General features: G+C 43.3%; 4 protein-coding genes across 5 annotated transcripts; 3 read left to right on the top strand and 1 right to left on the bottom strand.

The window, feature by feature from the left end:
* Positions 1 to 641: 641 nt before the first annotated feature.
* Positions 642 to 1994, top strand: LOC125316449 (probable LRR receptor-like serine/threonine-protein kinase At3g47570). The gene is made up of 2 exons (XM_048284776.1): positions 642 to 1518; positions 1681 to 1994. Exons 1-2 carry the CDS (start codon positions 642 to 644, stop codon positions 1992 to 1994), a joined length of 1191 nt encoding a protein of 396 aa, XP_048140733.1.
* Positions 1995 to 4026: 2032 nt separating this feature from the next.
* LOC125316448 (protein BREAST CANCER SUSCEPTIBILITY 1 homolog) lies at positions 4027 to 5424 on the bottom strand. Its single transcript, XM_048284775.1, has 4 exons — positions 4939 to 5424; positions 4732 to 4832; positions 4289 to 4475; positions 4027 to 4191 (listed from the first exon to the last, which is right to left on the bottom strand). The coding sequence occupies exons 2-4, from the start codon at positions 4818 to 4820 to the stop codon at positions 4027 to 4029; spliced, it is 441 nt and encodes a 146-aa protein (XP_048140732.1). The 5' UTR covers positions 4821 to 4832; positions 4939 to 5424.
* Positions 5425 to 9926: 4502 nt separating this feature from the next.
* LOC125316447 (probable LRR receptor-like serine/threonine-protein kinase At3g47570) lies at positions 9927 to 11714 on the top strand. The gene has a single exon (XM_048284774.1). The coding sequence runs from the start codon at positions 9927 to 9929 to the stop codon at positions 11712 to 11714; it is 1788 nt and encodes a 595-aa protein (XP_048140731.1).
* Positions 11715 to 14494: 2780 nt separating this feature from the next.
* Positions 14495 to 15050, top strand: LOC115733573. Of its 2 annotated transcripts, none has more exons than XM_030664222.2 (3): positions 14495 to 14674; positions 14755 to 14832; positions 14917 to 15050. In XM_030664222.2, the coding sequence occupies exons 1-3, from the start codon at positions 14520 to 14522 to the stop codon at positions 14984 to 14986; spliced, it is 303 nt and encodes a 100-aa protein (XP_030520082.1). In that variant the 5' UTR covers positions 14495 to 14519; the 3' UTR covers positions 14987 to 15050. The 2 variants fall into 2 exon arrangements, with proteins under 2 accessions (XP_030520082.1, XP_030520081.1); XM_030664221.2 differs by having other exon boundaries at positions 14906 to 15042.
* The last annotated feature ends 2667 nt before the right edge of the window (positions 15051 to 17717 follow it).

Below are 17717 nucleotides of genomic sequence, written 5' to 3'. Positions count from 1 at the left end.
GAGAGATTGGAAGTCTAGTCACCCCGAAGGTGTTAAATATGTATGGCAACAAGTTTTCGGGCGAGGTCCCCTCCAATTTCGGGAATCTGCAAAATCTAGTGGAATTGCGGTTAATCGATAACAACCTAGGAGGGACGATCCCAACTTCTTTAGGAAATCTAACCAAGTTGATCATACTAAGTCTCGGTTGGAACAACTTTCATGGGGAAATTCCTTCACATTTGTCAAAGTGTCAATCTCTGCAGAGGCTTGATCTTTCTAATAATAATCTCGGCGGTACCATACCCCCACAGCTCATAGGTCTCTCCTCAATAACAATCTTTTTGGACTTGTCTCGGAACCATCTAAGTGGGGCTCTACCCATGGAAGTAGGGAACTTGAAGACTCTGACCGAGTTAGACATCTCCGACAACAAGTTGGTAGGTGAAATCCCAAATAGTTTAGGAGATTGTCTTGGATTGACCTCACCGAGGATGGGGGGAAACTTTTTCCGTGGGTCCATTCCTCAATCGATCGTATCGTTAGGAGGTATTGAAGAGCTAGATCTTTCACGTAACAATTTGACGGGTTAGATTCCGGAATTTTTAGCATTATTTCGGTCCCCGAAACTTTTGAATTTGTCTTACAATAGCTTTGAAGGCATGCTACCGCGTGAAGGAATCTTTAAGAATGCTACCGCGACTTCTATTATTGGGAACGATGAGCTTTGTGGGGGATTGCCAGCATTTCACCTCCCCAAGTGCATCTCCAAAAGCTCCAAGCGAAGAAAAATCCATGTATTTGTATCGTCGGCTTGTGCTACTTTTGTCATTCTTGGAATAGTTCCTGTTATGGTTTTTCTATATCTTCGTTGGTTGAAGAAGAAAGTAAAAGAACCGATTTCAACTTCCATGGACGATTCATGTCCAAACATATCTTATCGAGCACTCTTAAAAGCAACCGATGATTTTTCTTCAATGAATTTGATCGGTGTTGGAAACTTTGGCTCTATTTACAAGGGGATACTTGAGGAGAATAGTACAACCGTTGCGGTGAAGGTGCTACATTTAGTGCATCGTGGTGCGTTGAAGAGCTTCCTGGCGGAGTGCGAGGCATTAAAGAACGTGAGACATCGAAATCTTCTAAAGATATTGACGGTTTGCTCGGGTGTTGATCATCAGCAAAATGATTTTAAGGCCTTAGTTTATGAGTACATGGAAAATGGAAGCCTCGAAAGGTGGCTACATCCAAACCCAACACCATCTCACAAGAATGAGCCTACCCGGACATTGAATTTCTTTCAAAGGATAAACATTGCTATTGATGTCGCCTCTGCACTGGATTATCTTCATCACCAGTGCCACATCCCCATCATACATTGTGATCTAAAGCCGAGCAATATCCTCTTAGATGCTGAGATGGTCGCCCATGTTGGTGACTTTGGATTGGCAAAGTTCCTCCTTGGATCATCCTCCGATACCGTGGCTAATCAGACGAGCTCAATGGGCATAAGAGGAACAATCGGTTATGCTCCACCCGGTAATCTCTCTTTCAAAGCAAGAAAGTTTATTTAGGTAAAAGATGTTGATGGGTCTTTTTGTGAGTTTTGTAGCCACATGATAACTCTTACGTCCATTACACTCTGCTTTAATGATCCGCACTCCGAAAGTTCACCCGCACTATGATCTACATTTGTGGCAGAATATACGATGGGATGCAAGGTGTCAAGAGAAGGCGACATCTACAATTACGGCATCCTCTTATTGGAGATGTTCACGGGGTTGAGTCCCACCGACGACACCTTCGGAGACAATTTGACTCTTCATAGCTTTGTGGCAGAAGCTTTGCCCGAACGAGTGCTGGAAATTACGGATCGCATTCCGCTCCAAGAAAGAGAGAATCATCCAAACCCCAGCTGTCCTCGGCATTGGCTCTCCGAAAGCGACGGCAGATTTCAAGAGTGCTTGGTTACAGTATACAATATTGGAGTCGTTTGCTCCGATGATGTGCCTTGAAGGCGGATGAGCATCGGCGGAGTTGCAAATCAGCTGCAAAAGATTAGAGAGAAACTCTTTGCTCGGGGTTTGCGCGGACAACAATGAAACAACAGGTCTATACTCTATAGCATAAATACATAACTCAAGATCTTTCCTTAAAGATGATAGTTGTTATCTTTCACCATCCGTATCTGTACATGTTTTAAGCTAGCATAAGGCCTGTAATGTGCATGCACATTATTGAGTACTGTAAGTTTACTAAAACTTTGTTCCGGAGCCGTAGTATAACAAAATGAATCCGAAATAAATTGGCTTGCTGCTTCTGCTTCTTTTTCTTTTCTTTTTTTATGGCTTCTAGTACGAATTGCTATCAATTAGGGTGCATGTGGTAATGTTTATGTTCCGGGAATAATTTCTAAGTAGAAATGATATTTTGTTCATTTCTATCCTGGGGAACTGTTTTTGAGCGTAAGAACGCGTTCGGTAATCGCATAAAATTTTTTATTCTCAAAATTAAAAAGGAACAGAAATGTGTTTGGTACGGCCCTAAAAATTTATATTCTCAACTTTTTATATTTAATTATAAAAAAAAAAACCTATGGAGGCAACTAGGATCGGTGAGCTACAACGGCGGCGACCGTCGACAAGAATGGCGATCGGTGACAGACGATAACCGGCGGTGGACTTGTGATTGTAAAGACGAGCATTAAGTTATATTGAGCTTGTTTTTCTAAAATGGCATTTTATTTGTTTTTTTTGTTTCCGGGAACAAAGAAGTTACTTTCTTTTACTTCTTATTTTTGTTCCCGGGAACAAAAAATCAATGAATGTACTGTCACGACCTGCTTTTCCTCTATCAGCACGTACACAAACGGGTTTATGTTTTTTTTTTCTATTCCGGGAACAAAAGAGTAGAAAAACACATAATCAAAAATGTTACCAATTACCAAACAGATCCTTAGCTATGGGAAATTTGATTCAAAAGGAAATCTTGGTTTGTGCAGCTTGACTAGGAAAGGCTCTCTGTTGCTGAATTGTTGCACGAAATACTAGGATGTCAGCAATTGCTCTATGTTCCTAAATGTTAACACTTAAGTTTTGGCAATTCTTTTAGTCATTTATTGCATAAAAAATTAGGGACTATAGTTAGTCCCTAGCAAAAATATTTAAATCATTTTTCATATCGTTTAGTTTAATTTATGCATACATGTATTCCTGCATTTTAATCGGACCGGCGACGAGAACGAACCCGAAATCAACATGCGGACCAGGCCGAAGCCCAAAATAGAATTCAGCCAGCCGGGGGGTGGGGGGGTGTTGTGGTTGTCGAAATTCATAAGGCTATCAGGGCCTAATTGGAGCTTGATTCAGCCCATTAAACTCCAAGTAGGGAAAAGGGGCCTTTGACCGCCGACCTCGACTAGCTTGGGATAAAGGTGATATTGATATTGATGTTAATGTTAATGTAGGAAAAAGAGGCATTTAGTTAAAGCTTAATTAGTTAGAAAAAAGAACCCGATCGAGTCTCCATCCCTACCAAGCGCTGGTAGCCATTGCGGTGCGACAACGGTGGACAACGAATAGACAGAGACCCTCGCCGGTCCAGCTCTTGCACCATCGAGAAATCACTGTCCGCTGCAATCTACAGCTCCATCTGACGTCGTCGATTGCAGCCACAGCAGTCGCCACCCTCGACCAACGTCACCCGTGCTTTTGTTTTGTAGATCAATCACGTGAACTCGAGAGTTGCCGAGCCATCACCAAACCGCGGGCTGCTAATCGTCGCAGATTGAAAGCCCCACCGTGAGTCGCCGCGGTCTCGCCGTCGTTCAGCCATGATAACCCCGTGAGCTTGCTGCTGTGTGTCTTGCCACAAAACACCGTGAGCCCTGTCGCGAACTAGCTGAGCTAGTCGACCGTCGTTGTCCAACTCCGACCATACTATTCAAAAAAACACATGCTACCTATCCAATCTCGAAGGAAGGTGTCTTTTTATGCACTATTGATCAAACCAAATGTATAGATTCAAAATTGTGATTACCTGTAAAAGTTATGTGTAAGCCATCTCATCAGGCTCATAATGTTTATCAAAATTCAGTAAATGAAATTTGTAAACATACTCTTCTTTTGAAGAACTCTGTATCTCTCGAGGTCTGGGAATTTCAATAGGCAATTTAGAAGAAAAGTGAAGCGGGCACAATAGAACGAAATTAACCTGTTCCAATGAGAATTTAAAGAAAAAATGTGATAACGAAGAAGATGTGGCCGGCCAAATGTTGTATACGACTTATGAGTGCATCCATGAAACTTACTGTATCCCATCTACATTGCGGGATCTTCATGGCACAAGTAACATGAAAACTCTTGCAACAACTTTTCTCATAGCATCCAAGAGCTGCCCCTTTGATTCCACAACAACAGCATTTTATTCTTCGACTCCTGACTAATTCAGCTTCAAGATTAATAGCTTGACGATCCACAAAATAGACGTTAGGAGCCCTGCACATGTAGAGTTTAGCCTTGTTAGGCTCAGCCAGATCAAAAGTAACAGCAGCCTTGGACATTAGACAATCACAATTATGAAGTTTGAAGCTTCTGCAGCCACTGTTTTAATATAATTTAAAGGTGGAAGGATGCAGAAAAATATGATATGATCACCATCAAGAAATTCCTCTGATTACATTAACCAGATTATTTGGCTGGATATATAAATGTAAACTGGTTGTATTTTTGTCATATTTCAAGTGTTTCTTACCATTCAGTGCAATTCTTGTGTGAATGTATGATCCTAGATCCTCCATTGTAATCTGCAGGAACAGGCTCACCATTACTGTAGTGGACCATCTCTCCTGAAGCCTGCCATCATAAATTGCATATGTAGCATTTAGCTTCTGAGTCTAAAGCATTACATTCCGGATCAAACCCAGAAGATAAAAGTTGCATGGAAATAAAGCAAATGGACCTCTGAGCATTCTGATGACTGGCAGAAAGCACACTAGACAACCCTGGGAATGGTCCCACATTTTCGCAAAACCATTTCATCTAAATCTTGAAGTTTCTCAGCTATCGAAAACTCAGTTGCAAGTCTCACATCATGATTTTTCCGAGCTTCCTCAACCTGGGCATTATCACCAGCCTCTGGATTCCCATCATTCACCCCAGCATCTGAGATTACCAGAGAATAACATTTCTCACTTTCCTTTAGTCTTAATCCTCGATCCTCTGTTAGCAACTTTCCAGACTTCATTCCCTCCATGTTGTCATCCTTATTTTCCACTGTAGATGGCTCTTTGAGATTCGAAGTTGAAAGGGATGAGTTGTAAACCAAGTTTTCTTTGGTTTGGTCTTGGATGGCAGGCCCTTCAAAATTGAGTCTCTCTTCTACAGATATCGGCTTCCTTTCATTCCACATTGTAAGACGATCTTTCTGGCTGCTTCCAGTCTTGAAAAAGCTAATATCATGGCCATTATCCTGTTTCAGAGATGGGGTTTCAGCTACTTCAGTGATGCTGCAGCCCTTGCCTGGAATCTCAGCAGAAACATCTCCATCTGTTGTCTTAATTTGACTAATAACAGAATGCAATTTCAACGATAGATTCACGCATCATCACCATATGCTTTGCATAAAACTTGATTGGGAGATCGAATGGTCGAAAATAACTAACGATACTATCAAAATATCACTTTAGCAGCTCCATTGCCATAATAGATTATAAACAGGAGACATTGGGGTTTTTGGAAGAAGAAAAAAAGAAGAAGTGGAAGGCGTGGAAAAAGGAGGAAAGTGGGACCCGTAAGGGGAAAAAGAAAAAAGAAAATAAAAGAGTTGACAAAACAATAAATAAAAAATGAAGTCTATAAAGTTGTACCAGAAGTGATGGCCATACAAATGATAAGATGGTAAAAACATATACAATAAAGAGTATCAAAGTCATAATAGGAGTAGAAAAAGTGCGAGCCAGTCCAAAATTCACAACAATAAGATGTTTTAATGAAACAATTAAAATCATATATCTTATTTTAGTAAATAACCACAAGGGTGACGTTATTTCCACACCAATTTTAGTTAAAGCACATCTTTTGACCAAATTACTCTCTCTCTCTCTGCACAAAGGCAAATGTACATGTAAAATATATATAACTGAAGATCTTTGTTTAAAGATGATAGTTGATTATCATTTGCCATCCGATTCTGTACATATTTCGAATTAAGCATAAGCCCCGCGATGCGCACACATTCTTGAGCACTGTCAATTTACTAAGCCCTCTGTTTTGGTGTTATAGTGTTTTAAAATAAATCCAAATCAAATTACCTTGCTCCTTTTTGTCATTTTACTTGTATGATGCTCCTTACGACGAATTCCAATCAATTAGCTGTTGGGAGTCAGATTCAAAGGACAGCTTGGATTCTGCGACTTGACTAGGAATAGTGGCTTACCACCGCTTAATTCTAGAGCAAAGTAAATGGATATCGGGGACAGCTCTCCGATGCTAGAGCTATAAGTTCGATCAGATAAGGGCAACACTGTGACTATGGTGGGTGTGTTAAGATATACATGTGAGTTATGGTAGAGAAGTCTTACGTCGGAGAAATGGTATGGTATTGAGCAATTAATATATCCAAGTTGACCGATAATTCATGGACTTAAGCTTTTGAGTGAAAATGGCTCCAACTTGATATAAACAGGCTCGAATTTAGGCTATCTCTTGGCGATCTTTCTCGATGAAGCTTCTGCTGCGCACTCTGAACAAATGGTATGAGAGCTAATGGCAAATTGGTGGGCTCCCAATCTGTCTTAGTGTTTAGAAAATATCTCAAGAAAAGAATACCAAATCGATTTTCGGGGGGTGTGCATTGTGGTATAGTAACACATGCCCAATGTTAGAATTTATGGTTAAATGCGGAAAAAGAGAGAGGGCATACCTAATATAAAGGATATCTAAATTAAGGGAGAGCATACCTAATATAAAAGGATGCCTAAATTAAGGGAAAGCATATATGAAACCGAGCTCTCACATGGGTGGGAGACTTATTCGGTCAACAAGCCCAAGTTTGGACTTTACCTTTTCCTTTTATTGCATCGGCGACTTCAATACATGATCAAAAGTCAACCAACTTCACAGACTCAAACTTGAGACACATTTTAACAGGGCGAATAAGGATGTATAGATTTCAAGTCGAACCTTCCGGTATGCAGCAATTAAAAGGATCTCGATACGCATAGCAAGTGTTGTCTAAATATGCCTTAGTATAATCAGTCCCACATCTCAATAATGTAACTTCTGTGTATTGGATTTTTCTAAGGGCGTAAGTGCGAATTCTCCGGCACCGCTCGTTCGGAGGCTTACTACTTATATCAATTTTGCTAATACAAAGGCTTCAATTTGCGCATCGACAACCCCGAATTCATCTTTTGGCCAATCTGGTTCTTGAATTATTTATTTTTCGTTGTTTTGTTCCGTTAAAATATAAACGAAAACGTATGCGAGCTTTGAAGCTGTTGGGGAGTGCTGTGATGGCATCCTATGTGGCATTCCACATGGTAGACAGAGAAAAGTTTTAAGGAAATATGAAATAGGACCAGCGTTATTTCCAAAATTCAAAAACTGAAAAAAAAAATATATGGAGAAAATGGAAAATGAAATGTGCGAAATAGAGGACGGAGGAGTTTCCACGGAATCATACGAAGGTTGATAAATTATGGGACATGACAACTGGGACTGGATTGTCCTGTCAGCACGTAGATATAGAGATACATGCATGCATCAACGTCATCCAGGTGACTCGGATGCATACGTAGCTAGCCTGTCAAAAGTCCTTTCCAACGTGGATGGCAAGAATGGGAGTGACCAGGTCTACCGGGTCTATTTACGGGAAAGAACAGGAGTTTTTGTGAAAAAAATTGATGACAAGCTTAACACGGCAAGTACCGTGTACAGGCAAGCAAGACTTTTCCTAAGGTTGGCGGTTGGTGGCGATGGTGGTTGGCTGTCGCGGGCGGCAATGGGCGATAGCCGATGGAGGTTGGAGGTGGTTGGCTATTTGGGACGGTTGGCAGGTGGCGGCCAGTGAAGGTCTGCGGTGAGTGGGGCAGGCAATGGTCGGTGGTGGTCGTGGGCGGTGGCCGGTGAAGGTCGGTAATGGACGGAGGCCGGCGACGATCCGCGGCCGGCGGAGGTTAGCGGTGGTTGGCTACCGAGGACGGTCGGCAGGTGGCGACCGGTAAGGGTCTGCGGTAGGCGGGAGCAAGCGATGGTCGGAGGTTGGTGGTGGTCATGGGCGGCGGCCGGTGGAGGGCGGGGATAGGCAGCGACCGGCAACGGTCCATGGTTGTGGAGATTGGTAGATGTGGGTATGGTCGAAAAGAGGGTGAAGCGAGAAAATATTGGGTACATGCATCAACGTCTTCCAGCAAGTTCGGATGCACACATAGCCTGTCAAAAGTCTTTTCCAACGTAGATGGAAAGAATGGGAGCGACCAGGTCTATCGGGTCTACTTGCAAAAAAGAGGCTTGTCGGCTCGACCATCCACTTGGACGATTAAATGCGAGCCACAAACTTGTGGTTAGCAAATAACAAAAAAAGAAAAAGAAAAAAATTGATAACACGGTTAGTACCGTGTCCGGTCAGGAAAGACTTTTCCTAAGAGAAAATATTGGGTACTCGCATCACCGTCATCCAGAGACTCCGGATGCAGAAAATAGCTTGTCCAAAGTCTCTTCCAATGTGGATGGAAAAAGATGGGAGTGAATTATTGGGCAGGCCGGCTTCATCGACTTTGCAATCGCAACCCGAGTCAAGATTCGTTTTGCTTGGGACGGTTCGGATGAGAAAGTAGTGCAACTTGGATGCCCGAGAAAACCAACTCGATAAGCTGTTGTTTTGGCTTGTATGCAACATTGGAAAAAGGAAAAACCGAAAAGGCCCTTCACAGTTTCCTCTTAAAGTCTTAAGCTCCCTCCCTCCTTTCATTTCTACCAACTTCTGCTCGAGCTATGGAACTTGGGCACTTCGGTTTTGCGCAAAGATCCGCACCGGCATGCCGTTTCCTTCTCTCGTCTCTCGCTCTTGCACCGTGCTTGGGCCAAGCCTCCTCCGCCACAAATGAAACCGACAAACTCGCGCTGCTCGCATTTAAGGCGGCGGTCAAAGACCCTTACGGGGGGCTTGCCTCGTGGAATGACACCGTCGGGTTTTGCCATTGGCACGGTGTCACATGCGGCCCGAGGCACCGGAGGGTTACGGTCCCGAACTTGACATCGCTAGGACTCTCGGGGCCCATCTCTCCTCACATCGGAAACCTAAGCTTCTTGAGTGTAATTGATCTCCGGAATAATAGTCTCGTTCGAGAAATCCCTCCGCAAGTCGGGCGGTTGCGCCGCCCGCGTTTTCTACGGCTAGACAACAATTCACCGGCCAGCGAAATTCCCAAAAACTTGTCGGCTTGCTCAAAGCTCGAATCCGTCAGCATTGCATTCAGCCAACTAACCGGAGCAATTCCCACGGAACTCGGTTCATTATCGAAGCTACGATTTTTGTCCTTTTATAAAAATGCACTCTCTGGGAATGTGCCTTCCTCCTTTGGGAACTTGTCTTCACTGCGGCGTCTTGAACTCACGGAAAATAACTTGGGCGGGAGCATTCCCGAAGATCTAGGCCGCCCGACAAGTTTAGATACTATCACCGTCGGGGGAAACAGATTGTCCGGTACAATTCCGTCTTCATTGCTCAATCTCCTCCTCTCGACCCGGTTCGACGTTTTAGAAAACCAGATACAAGGGAGTCTTCCCGCAGATTTAGGCTTGACGCTCCCAAATCTTCAATTTTTCAGCATTGCCGTGAACAAACTTGAGGGACCGATTCCTCCCTCGGTGTCCAATTGGACAAAGCTGGAGGTCATCGAAGCCGGAAAGAACAAGCTTTCGGGGAAAGTGCCTTCTTTCGGAAATATGCCTTCGCTTTGGTATTTTGCCATCTTTGATAACCATCTGGGAAGTGGGAATGCCGAAGACTTGAGCTTCGTATGCTCATTGACAAACTCCACCAGATTAGAGTTCTTCGGAATTGATCGTAACGGACTCGGCGGGGCATTGCCCAAATGCATAGGTAATTTCTCGATCGCTCTCAAGTGGTTCGGTGTGAATGAGAACCTTATGTTTGGTGAGATTCCTGGAGAGATTGGAAGTCTAGTCAACCTGGACCATTTAAATATGTATTCCAACAAGTTTTCAGGCGAGGTTCCCTCAAATTTCGGGAATCTACAAAATCTAGGGGCATTGCGCTTAATCGATAACAACCTGGGGGGGACAATCCCAACTTCTTTAGGGAATCTAACCAAGTTGATCATACTAAGTCTTGGTTGGAACAACTTTCATGGGGAAATTCCTTCACATCTGTCAAAGTGTCAATCTCTGCGGTCGCTTGATCTTTCTAATAATTATCTCAGCGGTACCATACCCCCACAGCTCATAGGTCTCTCCTCGATAACAATCATTTTGAACTTGTCTCGGAACTATCCGAGTGGGGTTCTACCCATGGAAGTAGGGAACTTGAAAACTCTGACCAAGTTAGACATCTCGGACAATATGTTGGTAGGTGAAATCCCAAATAGTTTAGGGGATTGTACTGGATTGACCTCACCGAGGATGGGGGGAAACTTTTTCCGTGGGTCCATTCCTCAATCGATCAAATCGTTAGGAGGTATTGAAGAGCTAGATCTTTCACGCAACAATTTAACGGGTCAGATTCCGGAATTTTTAGCATTATTTCGGTCCCTGAAACTTTTGAATTTGTCTTACAATAGCTTTGAAGGCATGCTACCGCTTGAAGGAGTCTTTAAGAATGCTACTGCGACTTCTATTATTGGGAACGATGAGCTTTGTGGGGGATTGCCAGCATTTCACCTCCCCAAGTGCACCTTCAAACGCTCCAAGAGAAGAAAAATCCATATATTGGTATCGTCGGCTTGTGCTACTTTTGTCATTCTTGGAATAGCTCTTGTTCTGGTTTTTCTATATCTTCGTTGGTTGAAGAAGAAAGTAAAAGAACCGATTTCAACTTCCATGGACGACTCATGTCCAAACATATCTTATCGAGCACTCTTAAAAGCAACCGATGATTTTTCTTCAATGAATTTGATCGGTGTTGGAAACTTTGGTTCTGTTTACAAGGGGATACTTAAGGAAAATGGTACGACCGTTGCGGTGAAGGTGCTTCATTTAGTGCATCGTGGTGCTCTAAAGAGCTTCTTGGCGGAGTGCGAGGCATTAAGGAACGTGAGACATCGAAATCTTCTAAAGATATTGACGGTTTGCTCGGGTGTTGATCATCAGCAAAATGATTTTAAGGCCTTAGTTTATGAGTACATGGAAAATGGAAGCCTCGAAAGGTGGCTACACCCAAACCCAACACCATCTCACAGGAATGAGCCTACCCGGACATTGAATTTCTTTCAAAGGATAAACATTGCCATTGATGTCGCCTCTGCCTTGGATTATCTTCATCACCAGTGCCACATCCCCATCATACATTGTGATCTAAAGCCGAGCAATATCCTCTTAGATGCTGAGATGGTCGCCCATGTTGGTGACTTTGGATTGGCAAAGTTCCTCCCTGGATCATCCTCTAATACCGTGACTAATCGGACGAGCTCGGTGGGCATAAGAGGAACAATCGGTTATGCTCCACCGGGTAATCTCTTTCAAAGCAAGAAAGTTTATTTAGGTAAAAGATGTTGATGGGTCTTTTTGTGAGTTTTGTAGCCGCATGATAACTCTTACGCCCATTACACTCTGCTTTAATGATCCACACTCCAAAAGTTCACCTGCACTATGATCTACATTTGTGACAGAATATACGATGGGATGCAAGGTGTCAAGAGAAGGCGACGTCTACGATTACGGCATCCTCTTATTGGAGATGTTCACGGGGTTGAGTCCCACCAATGACACCTTCAGAGATAATTTGACTCTTCATAGCTTTGTGGCGGAAGCTTTGCTCGAACGAGTGCGGGAAATTACGGATCGCATTCTGCTCCAAGAAAAAGAGAATCATCCAAGCCCCCGCCGTCCTCAACATTGGGTCTCCGAAAGCAACGGCATATTTCAAGAGTGCTTGGTTACAATATACAATATTGGAGTCGTTTGCTCCGATGAAGTGCCTGGAAGGCGGATGAGCATCAGCGGAGTTGCAAATCAGCTGCAAAAGATCAGAGAGAAACTCTTTGCACGGGGTTAACACGGACAACAATGAAACAACATGTCTATTCTCTATAGCATAAATTTTGTTAGAACTTGTCTCTTCTCTCCTTGCTATACGTTCAGTTTTGCTTATGCAAACGCAAACGTGCGGGTAAAATACATAACTGAAGATCTTTCCTTAAAGATGATGGTTGTTACCTTTCACCTCTGTATCTGTACATGTTTTAAGCTAGCATAAGGCACGTAATGTGCACACACATTATTGAGTACTGTAAGTTTACTAAAACTTTGTTTTGGTGCTGTAGTATAATAAAATGAATTCGAAATAAATTGCCATGCTGCTGCTGCTGCTTCTTTTTATGGTTTCTAGTACGAATTGCTATCAATTAGGGCGCGTGTGGTAACGTTTCGGTTCCGAGAATAATTTCTGAGTAGAAATGATATTTTTTTTATTCTGTCCCGAGGGCAGCTTCTAAATAGAAGAACGCGTTTAGTAATCGTACAAAGTTTTTATTTCCAAAATATAAAAGGAACATAAATTTGTTTGGTATGAACCTAAAAATTTATAGTCTTAACTTTTTATATTTAATTATAAAAAGGCCGATGGAGGCGGTAAGGACCGTCAGCTGCGGCGGTGGCGACCGTCGACGACAGTGGCAATCGACGACCTACAATGACCGGCGGTGGTCTCGTGGTTGTAAAGATGAGTATTAAGTTGTACTGAGCTTGTTTTTCTAAAATGACTTTGTTTCGCTTTTTGCTCCCGGTAATAAATAAATTACTTTCTTTTACTTCTTGTTTTTGTTCCCAGGAACAAAAAGTCAATTAACGTAGTGTCGCGACTTGCTTTTCCTCTATCAACACGTGCACAAATGGGTTTATATTCTTTTTCTATTTCGGGAACAAAAGAATTACCAAACAAACCCTTAGCTATAGGAAATTTGATTCAAAAGGAAAGCTAGGTTTGTGCAGTTTGACCAGGGAAGGCTCTCTGTGGTTGAATTGTTGCGTGAAATACTAGGATGTTAGGAATTGCTCTATGTTCCTAAATGTTGACATCTAAGTTTTGGCAATTCATTTAGTCATTTATTGCATAAAAAACTAGGAATTAACTATAGTCCCCAGTAAAAATATTTAAATCATATTTCATATAGTTTAGTTTAATTTATCCAAACATGTGTTCTTGCATTTTAATCGGACCGGTGGCGAAAATGGACTCGAAATCGACGCGTGAACCAAGGCAGAACTCAGCCTGCAAGGGGGGTGTGTGTCGAAATTCATAAGGCTATTAGGGCCTAACTGGCGCTTGATTCAGCCCATTAAACTTTGATTAGGGGAAAAGGGCCTTCAGTTAAAGCTTAATTAGTTAGAAAAAAGAACTCAATTAAGCACAGAAGGAGCAGACAAGCTGCGAAAGAAGCCACAGGTCAGCCAAGCCGATTCAATCGGCGGGCCCGCCACGCGAGGGTCTAATTGATCAAACTTTCGTCCCTGATGATCAAATTGCAAAGACCCAAAATTTGGGGGACTATTCCATAGATAGACAAAAATTGAACCTAGCAAAAACTCTAGGTCGGAAATTCAGTCTCAGAAAATACACGTGAGAATTAGACAGAGGAAGAGCACAGTCGAGAATCCCCGGTGGCCGCCCCCGGTCGGCTATCACCTCGCGCAGCCTTTGCTGCCGCTGACTAGCAGTCATCGAATCCCCGACACTGACGACGTCCATTGCTGTCGGGCCTTCAGCCGCTACCGTGCCTCACCTAATGCCACACTGCCTTCGCCCATGGCGAGGTCTGTTGCCTCCTCCTCGAGTAGACACCGCCTCGCTCCGGCTGCCTCGCTCGTACCAAAGCCGACAGCCACCAGTGGCTGCTCGACCACCCGACAGGTCGAGTCTCCATCCCTACCAAGCCCTGCTAGCCATTGTGTCGCGACGACGGTGGACCGTGAATAGACAGAGACCCTCGCCGGTCCATCTGCCACGCCAGAAATCACTGTCGTTGCAATCTGCAGCTCCACCCGACGTCGTCGGTTGCAGCCAGAGCAGTCGCCACCCTCCATCGACGTCACCCGTGCTTTTGTTTTGTAGGTCGGACCGTGAATTCGAGAGTTGCCGAGCCATCACTGAACCACGAGCTGCTATTCATCGTAGATTGAAATCCCCACCGAGTCGTGTCGTCCTTCAGCCGAGGACTTTGGCCCAAAGTCGAGGCCGAGGCCTCGATGATCGATCTCATCGTTTATGAACAGTTCAACTCCCACTCCAGCCTCACCTCCCTCTGCTTCGGCTTCGGCTTCTGCTTCTGCTTCTGCGTTAGCATCAACCTCATCCAGAGGACAATGCTTCCACTTTCACTCCTCCCCATCTCGCTCCCTCTTCAAACTCAAAAGCCTCGCGCTCTTAGTTGCAAAGCCACTCTCAACCTCGTCACCGACCCCGATTCCTTCCAGGTCGGACGCCTTCTGGGCAGCTATGGCTTCATCAACATCACCAGGTAATTCCATCCTCCTCCACTATCAGTCTTTTCACTTCCCTCTTCTCTTGTCTTTACTCTGTTCGCTCCTCGGGTCGCAGCTATTCGGGCCTCCAATCGAGTTCAACTTCCGGGCAGTTCAAGACCCAGGACGTCGGTGAAGGAAGCGTCAAAATCAGGTGCCACTGCATCCCTCCCGAGTCTTCTCCTCCTCTTAATCACTGTTGACCCTCTTTCTCACTCGCGTGGCAGTCTTCTTTCAGGCTTTACGAAGGCAGAGTCGTCCAGGGTCCCCTCTCTGGCTCTTCCGTCGTCTTTAAGGTCACTGTTTGAACTAGTCCTAAGGCCCTGCTAGATGCATTCGTCAATCCTTTCATTGTAATCATCATTCCTACGACTCGAACACTATACACAGATCAGTTCGTTCTCTCAGTTCAATTCCAGTTTGCAAGAGACGAAGTACCTCTCGCACGGCTAAGCATCACCGCCAGCCATAGTTCGAAATGGGAAGTTATGCCATGGAGAGCCCAAGTTTCGTCTTCCTCAATGCATCCTAGTGGTTCCGAAGAGGAGAAAATAGAACCAGACTTCAAAAACGGTTGAACCCATTGCTTCATCAGTGTTAGGATTAACAGTGTCACTGATTCTTTCAATCTGGCGGGTTACGAATAATAGACATGATCCGGCTTCGACCTCTTCCAAGAAATCTCTTTCATTGGTGTCTTGACGAAGCCTTTTCATGGCTTGAGTGCAAGGCATAGAGAAACATCAAACATTGTAATCTTGTGAAGGTCATGACATCTTGTTCAGAAATTGACAAATGATGTGGACGATTTTAAGGCCCTAGTCTATGAATTTATGGTCATTGGAAACCTGGAGGATTGGCTACATCTAACTCCTGGAGAGAACGAGGGACGTGACGAGCCAAGCAACTCGAGCCTTTTAAAGGCTAAGCATCGGTATCAACGCTGCTTATGCTATACATTATCTCCATCACCATAGCAAGAAGCCTACAGTTCACTGTGATCTCAAGCTCAGTAATGATCCTCGATAATAATCCTCGATGATGAAATTATCGCACATGTTGGTGATGAATTGGCGAGATTAGTTCCGGCACCAAACAACCAAGTCTTTGCAAATGAGTCGAGTTCTATCAGGATAAGAGGCTTTAATATGTAGCTCCAGGTGAATTCTATGTGCTTTGTCCTCCCAGTCTTTTTGCTTCCCTCTTGTAGTAAAATCGGAAGTAAACAGGTCAAAAGAATGAGAATCCTACCTCAACTGCAGCTTTTGCTTGCCGATTCACTATGCTTCCTCAAACAATTCCTAGAATTGATATGTTAAATCTTGACAAGTACATTCAGGGTACCATTCTTCAGGGTCCTTCAAATAAAGCTGTGTCTTCGGCATCATATTGGCCAGTAATTGAAATCTCGGGTTGTGAAGTGGCGCTGCACAACTGAATCTGATCTTTCCCGGGGGCTATAATGCAATCAAAATGTGGTGGATTGACAAGGGTGAAAGAATGATCTCTAGGAATTGTTCTAGGGACATGGATGACAGACATGCATCTACTTAAGGAGAAGATGAGATGATTAGTAAGATATGTCGAGATAAACACATACACCCGCATAAAGCAAGGTAGTTCATCAATTACATTTGAGTGCAGCGCAGAGCATTTGCATAATTCATAGAACAGTATGCTTCTATATTTGCATAGGCCCTGTTTTCTCCTTTCCTTCTTTCACTTGTTTCCAGAGTATGGAGTGGGAAGTCAAGTGACTGGACGTGGATATATGATATATCGACAGTTACGGCATCATCTTGTTTTCACCTGGAAGAGGCCCACTGATTCGAAGGTTTCGACCTCCATAACTTTGTTGAGAAAGCATTATCTAGTTAAGGGAAGAGATTGCAGACCCCAGGCTGTTCCAGGGTATGCAAGAAACAGAAGCAGTCAGATACAAAAACCAGATTTGAACTAGCAATGGAAGAAGATAATCTTCCGTTCCTATCAGTAGGCAACACTGTAGCCTTCCGTCCAAGAAATAAGCGATTTTTTTCTCCTCTTTTTGCCTTTTGGATAGGAGGAGTGATTATTTTCTGGCAACAGAAATCGGGCATCGATTTTTGAAGTTGTGACTAATCTAAGCATTTTTTTTTTTATTAGTGAAAATGAGAGAGGACAGAGGTGTAAGTAGGAGTGAAGGCGGAAGAGGCTGCTCTAAAAGATGCATTGTTATTACTCTAGCAGTAGTTATCAACTTTAGTATTTTGGTCATAATCATAATAAGGAGACATCTGCCAAAGAGCAAATTATCACACCTGAAATTCAACAGTTCAACAGATACTGCTGGAGCAATAAGAGGTCTGGCAAGCTAGTAGAACCTTTCATGGGTTGACTAAAATCTTGTCTTTTGGTCACTGAGAACACCGCCCAAGATACATTCCCAGAGGGCCTTGTTAACAAGTAACAGCACCAGTTAAAAGCTTCAAAAACAGAAAAGATGCTCATCAAATCACATTGGATACCGAAAAAGTGCACATTTTAAGGAACTAATTGTACCGAACATCAAAGTTGCAATAAAAAAAATATTTAATAAGTTCAAACAAGTGTTCTGAGACACTCTACCAACATTTTCTTTAAAGCGCCTGTGGTCTCCTGCACATGGTAACATTCATTTTTGACTGGTAATAGGGTCCAATCAACCCATATAGAAGTTAACAGAACTGGAGTTTGTTCAACATCTTTCGTATATGACAATCAATTAGTACAACTCCTACAAAAAGCAGAACTGAGCTTCAGGGTTTAAAATATGATACTCCGGCACTTAGCTTACAGTTCTAGTTTCGTCATATCCTTTGTCACAGCCGAATCTGTTTTGACCAAGTCATATGTGCAGGGTGGCAAGGTTCTTTCTCAGAGGAAGAGCTCCTCCTTTGGAGTGTGCAAGAAGAAGCTGGAGTTTTTCTGACTACAATAGTGAAGTCGCAATAAATAAAGACAGTTTGTGAACATCCTTAATCTGTCACCATAAGACAAACAACTCGTTGTTGACCAATT

Source organism: Rhodamnia argentea, chromosome 9 (genome assembly GCF_020921035.1).
Source record: "Rhodamnia argentea isolate NSW1041297 chromosome 9, ASM2092103v1, whole genome shotgun sequence".
Lineage (NCBI taxonomy): Eukaryota > Viridiplantae > Streptophyta > Magnoliopsida > Myrtales > Myrtaceae > Rhodamnia > Rhodamnia argentea.
This window is presented reverse-complemented; position numbering and strand designations above follow the sequence as displayed.

Coding starts and splice junctions, on each gene's coding strand:
- LOC125316449 (XM_048284776.1), top strand. CDS start 642: ATGCTACCGCGTGAAGGAATCTTTAAGAATGCTACCGCGACTTCTATT. Junction 1,519..1,680: donor AATCGGTTATGCTCCACCCG/GTAATCTCTCTT, acceptor CATTTGTGGCAG/AATATACGATGGGATGCAAG.
- LOC125316448 (XM_048284775.1), bottom strand. CDS start 4,820: ATGGTCCACTACAGTAATGGTGAGCCTGTTCCTGCAGATTACAATGGA. Junction 4,476..4,731: donor CACAAGAATTGCACTGAATG/GTAAGAAACACT, acceptor CTACATGTGCAG/GGCTCCTAACGTCTATTTTG. Junction 4,192..4,288: donor CGCAATGTAGATGGGATACA/GTAAGTTTCATG, acceptor TCATTGGAACAG/GTTAATTTCGTTCTATTGTG.
- LOC125316447 (XM_048284774.1), top strand. CDS start 9,927: ATGCCTTCGCTTTGGTATTTTGCCATCTTTGATAACCATCTGGGAAGT.
- LOC115733573 (XM_030664221.2), top strand. CDS start 14,520: ATGCTTCCACTTTCACTCCTCCCCATCTCGCTCCCTCTTCAAACTCAA. Junction 14,675..14,754: donor GGCTTCATCAACATCACCAG/GTAATTCCATCC, acceptor CTCGGGTCGCAG/CTATTCGGGCCTCCAATCGA. Junction 14,833..14,905: donor GAAGGAAGCGTCAAAATCAG/GTGCCACTGCAT, acceptor CTCGCGTGGCAG/TCTTCTTTCAGGCTTTACGA.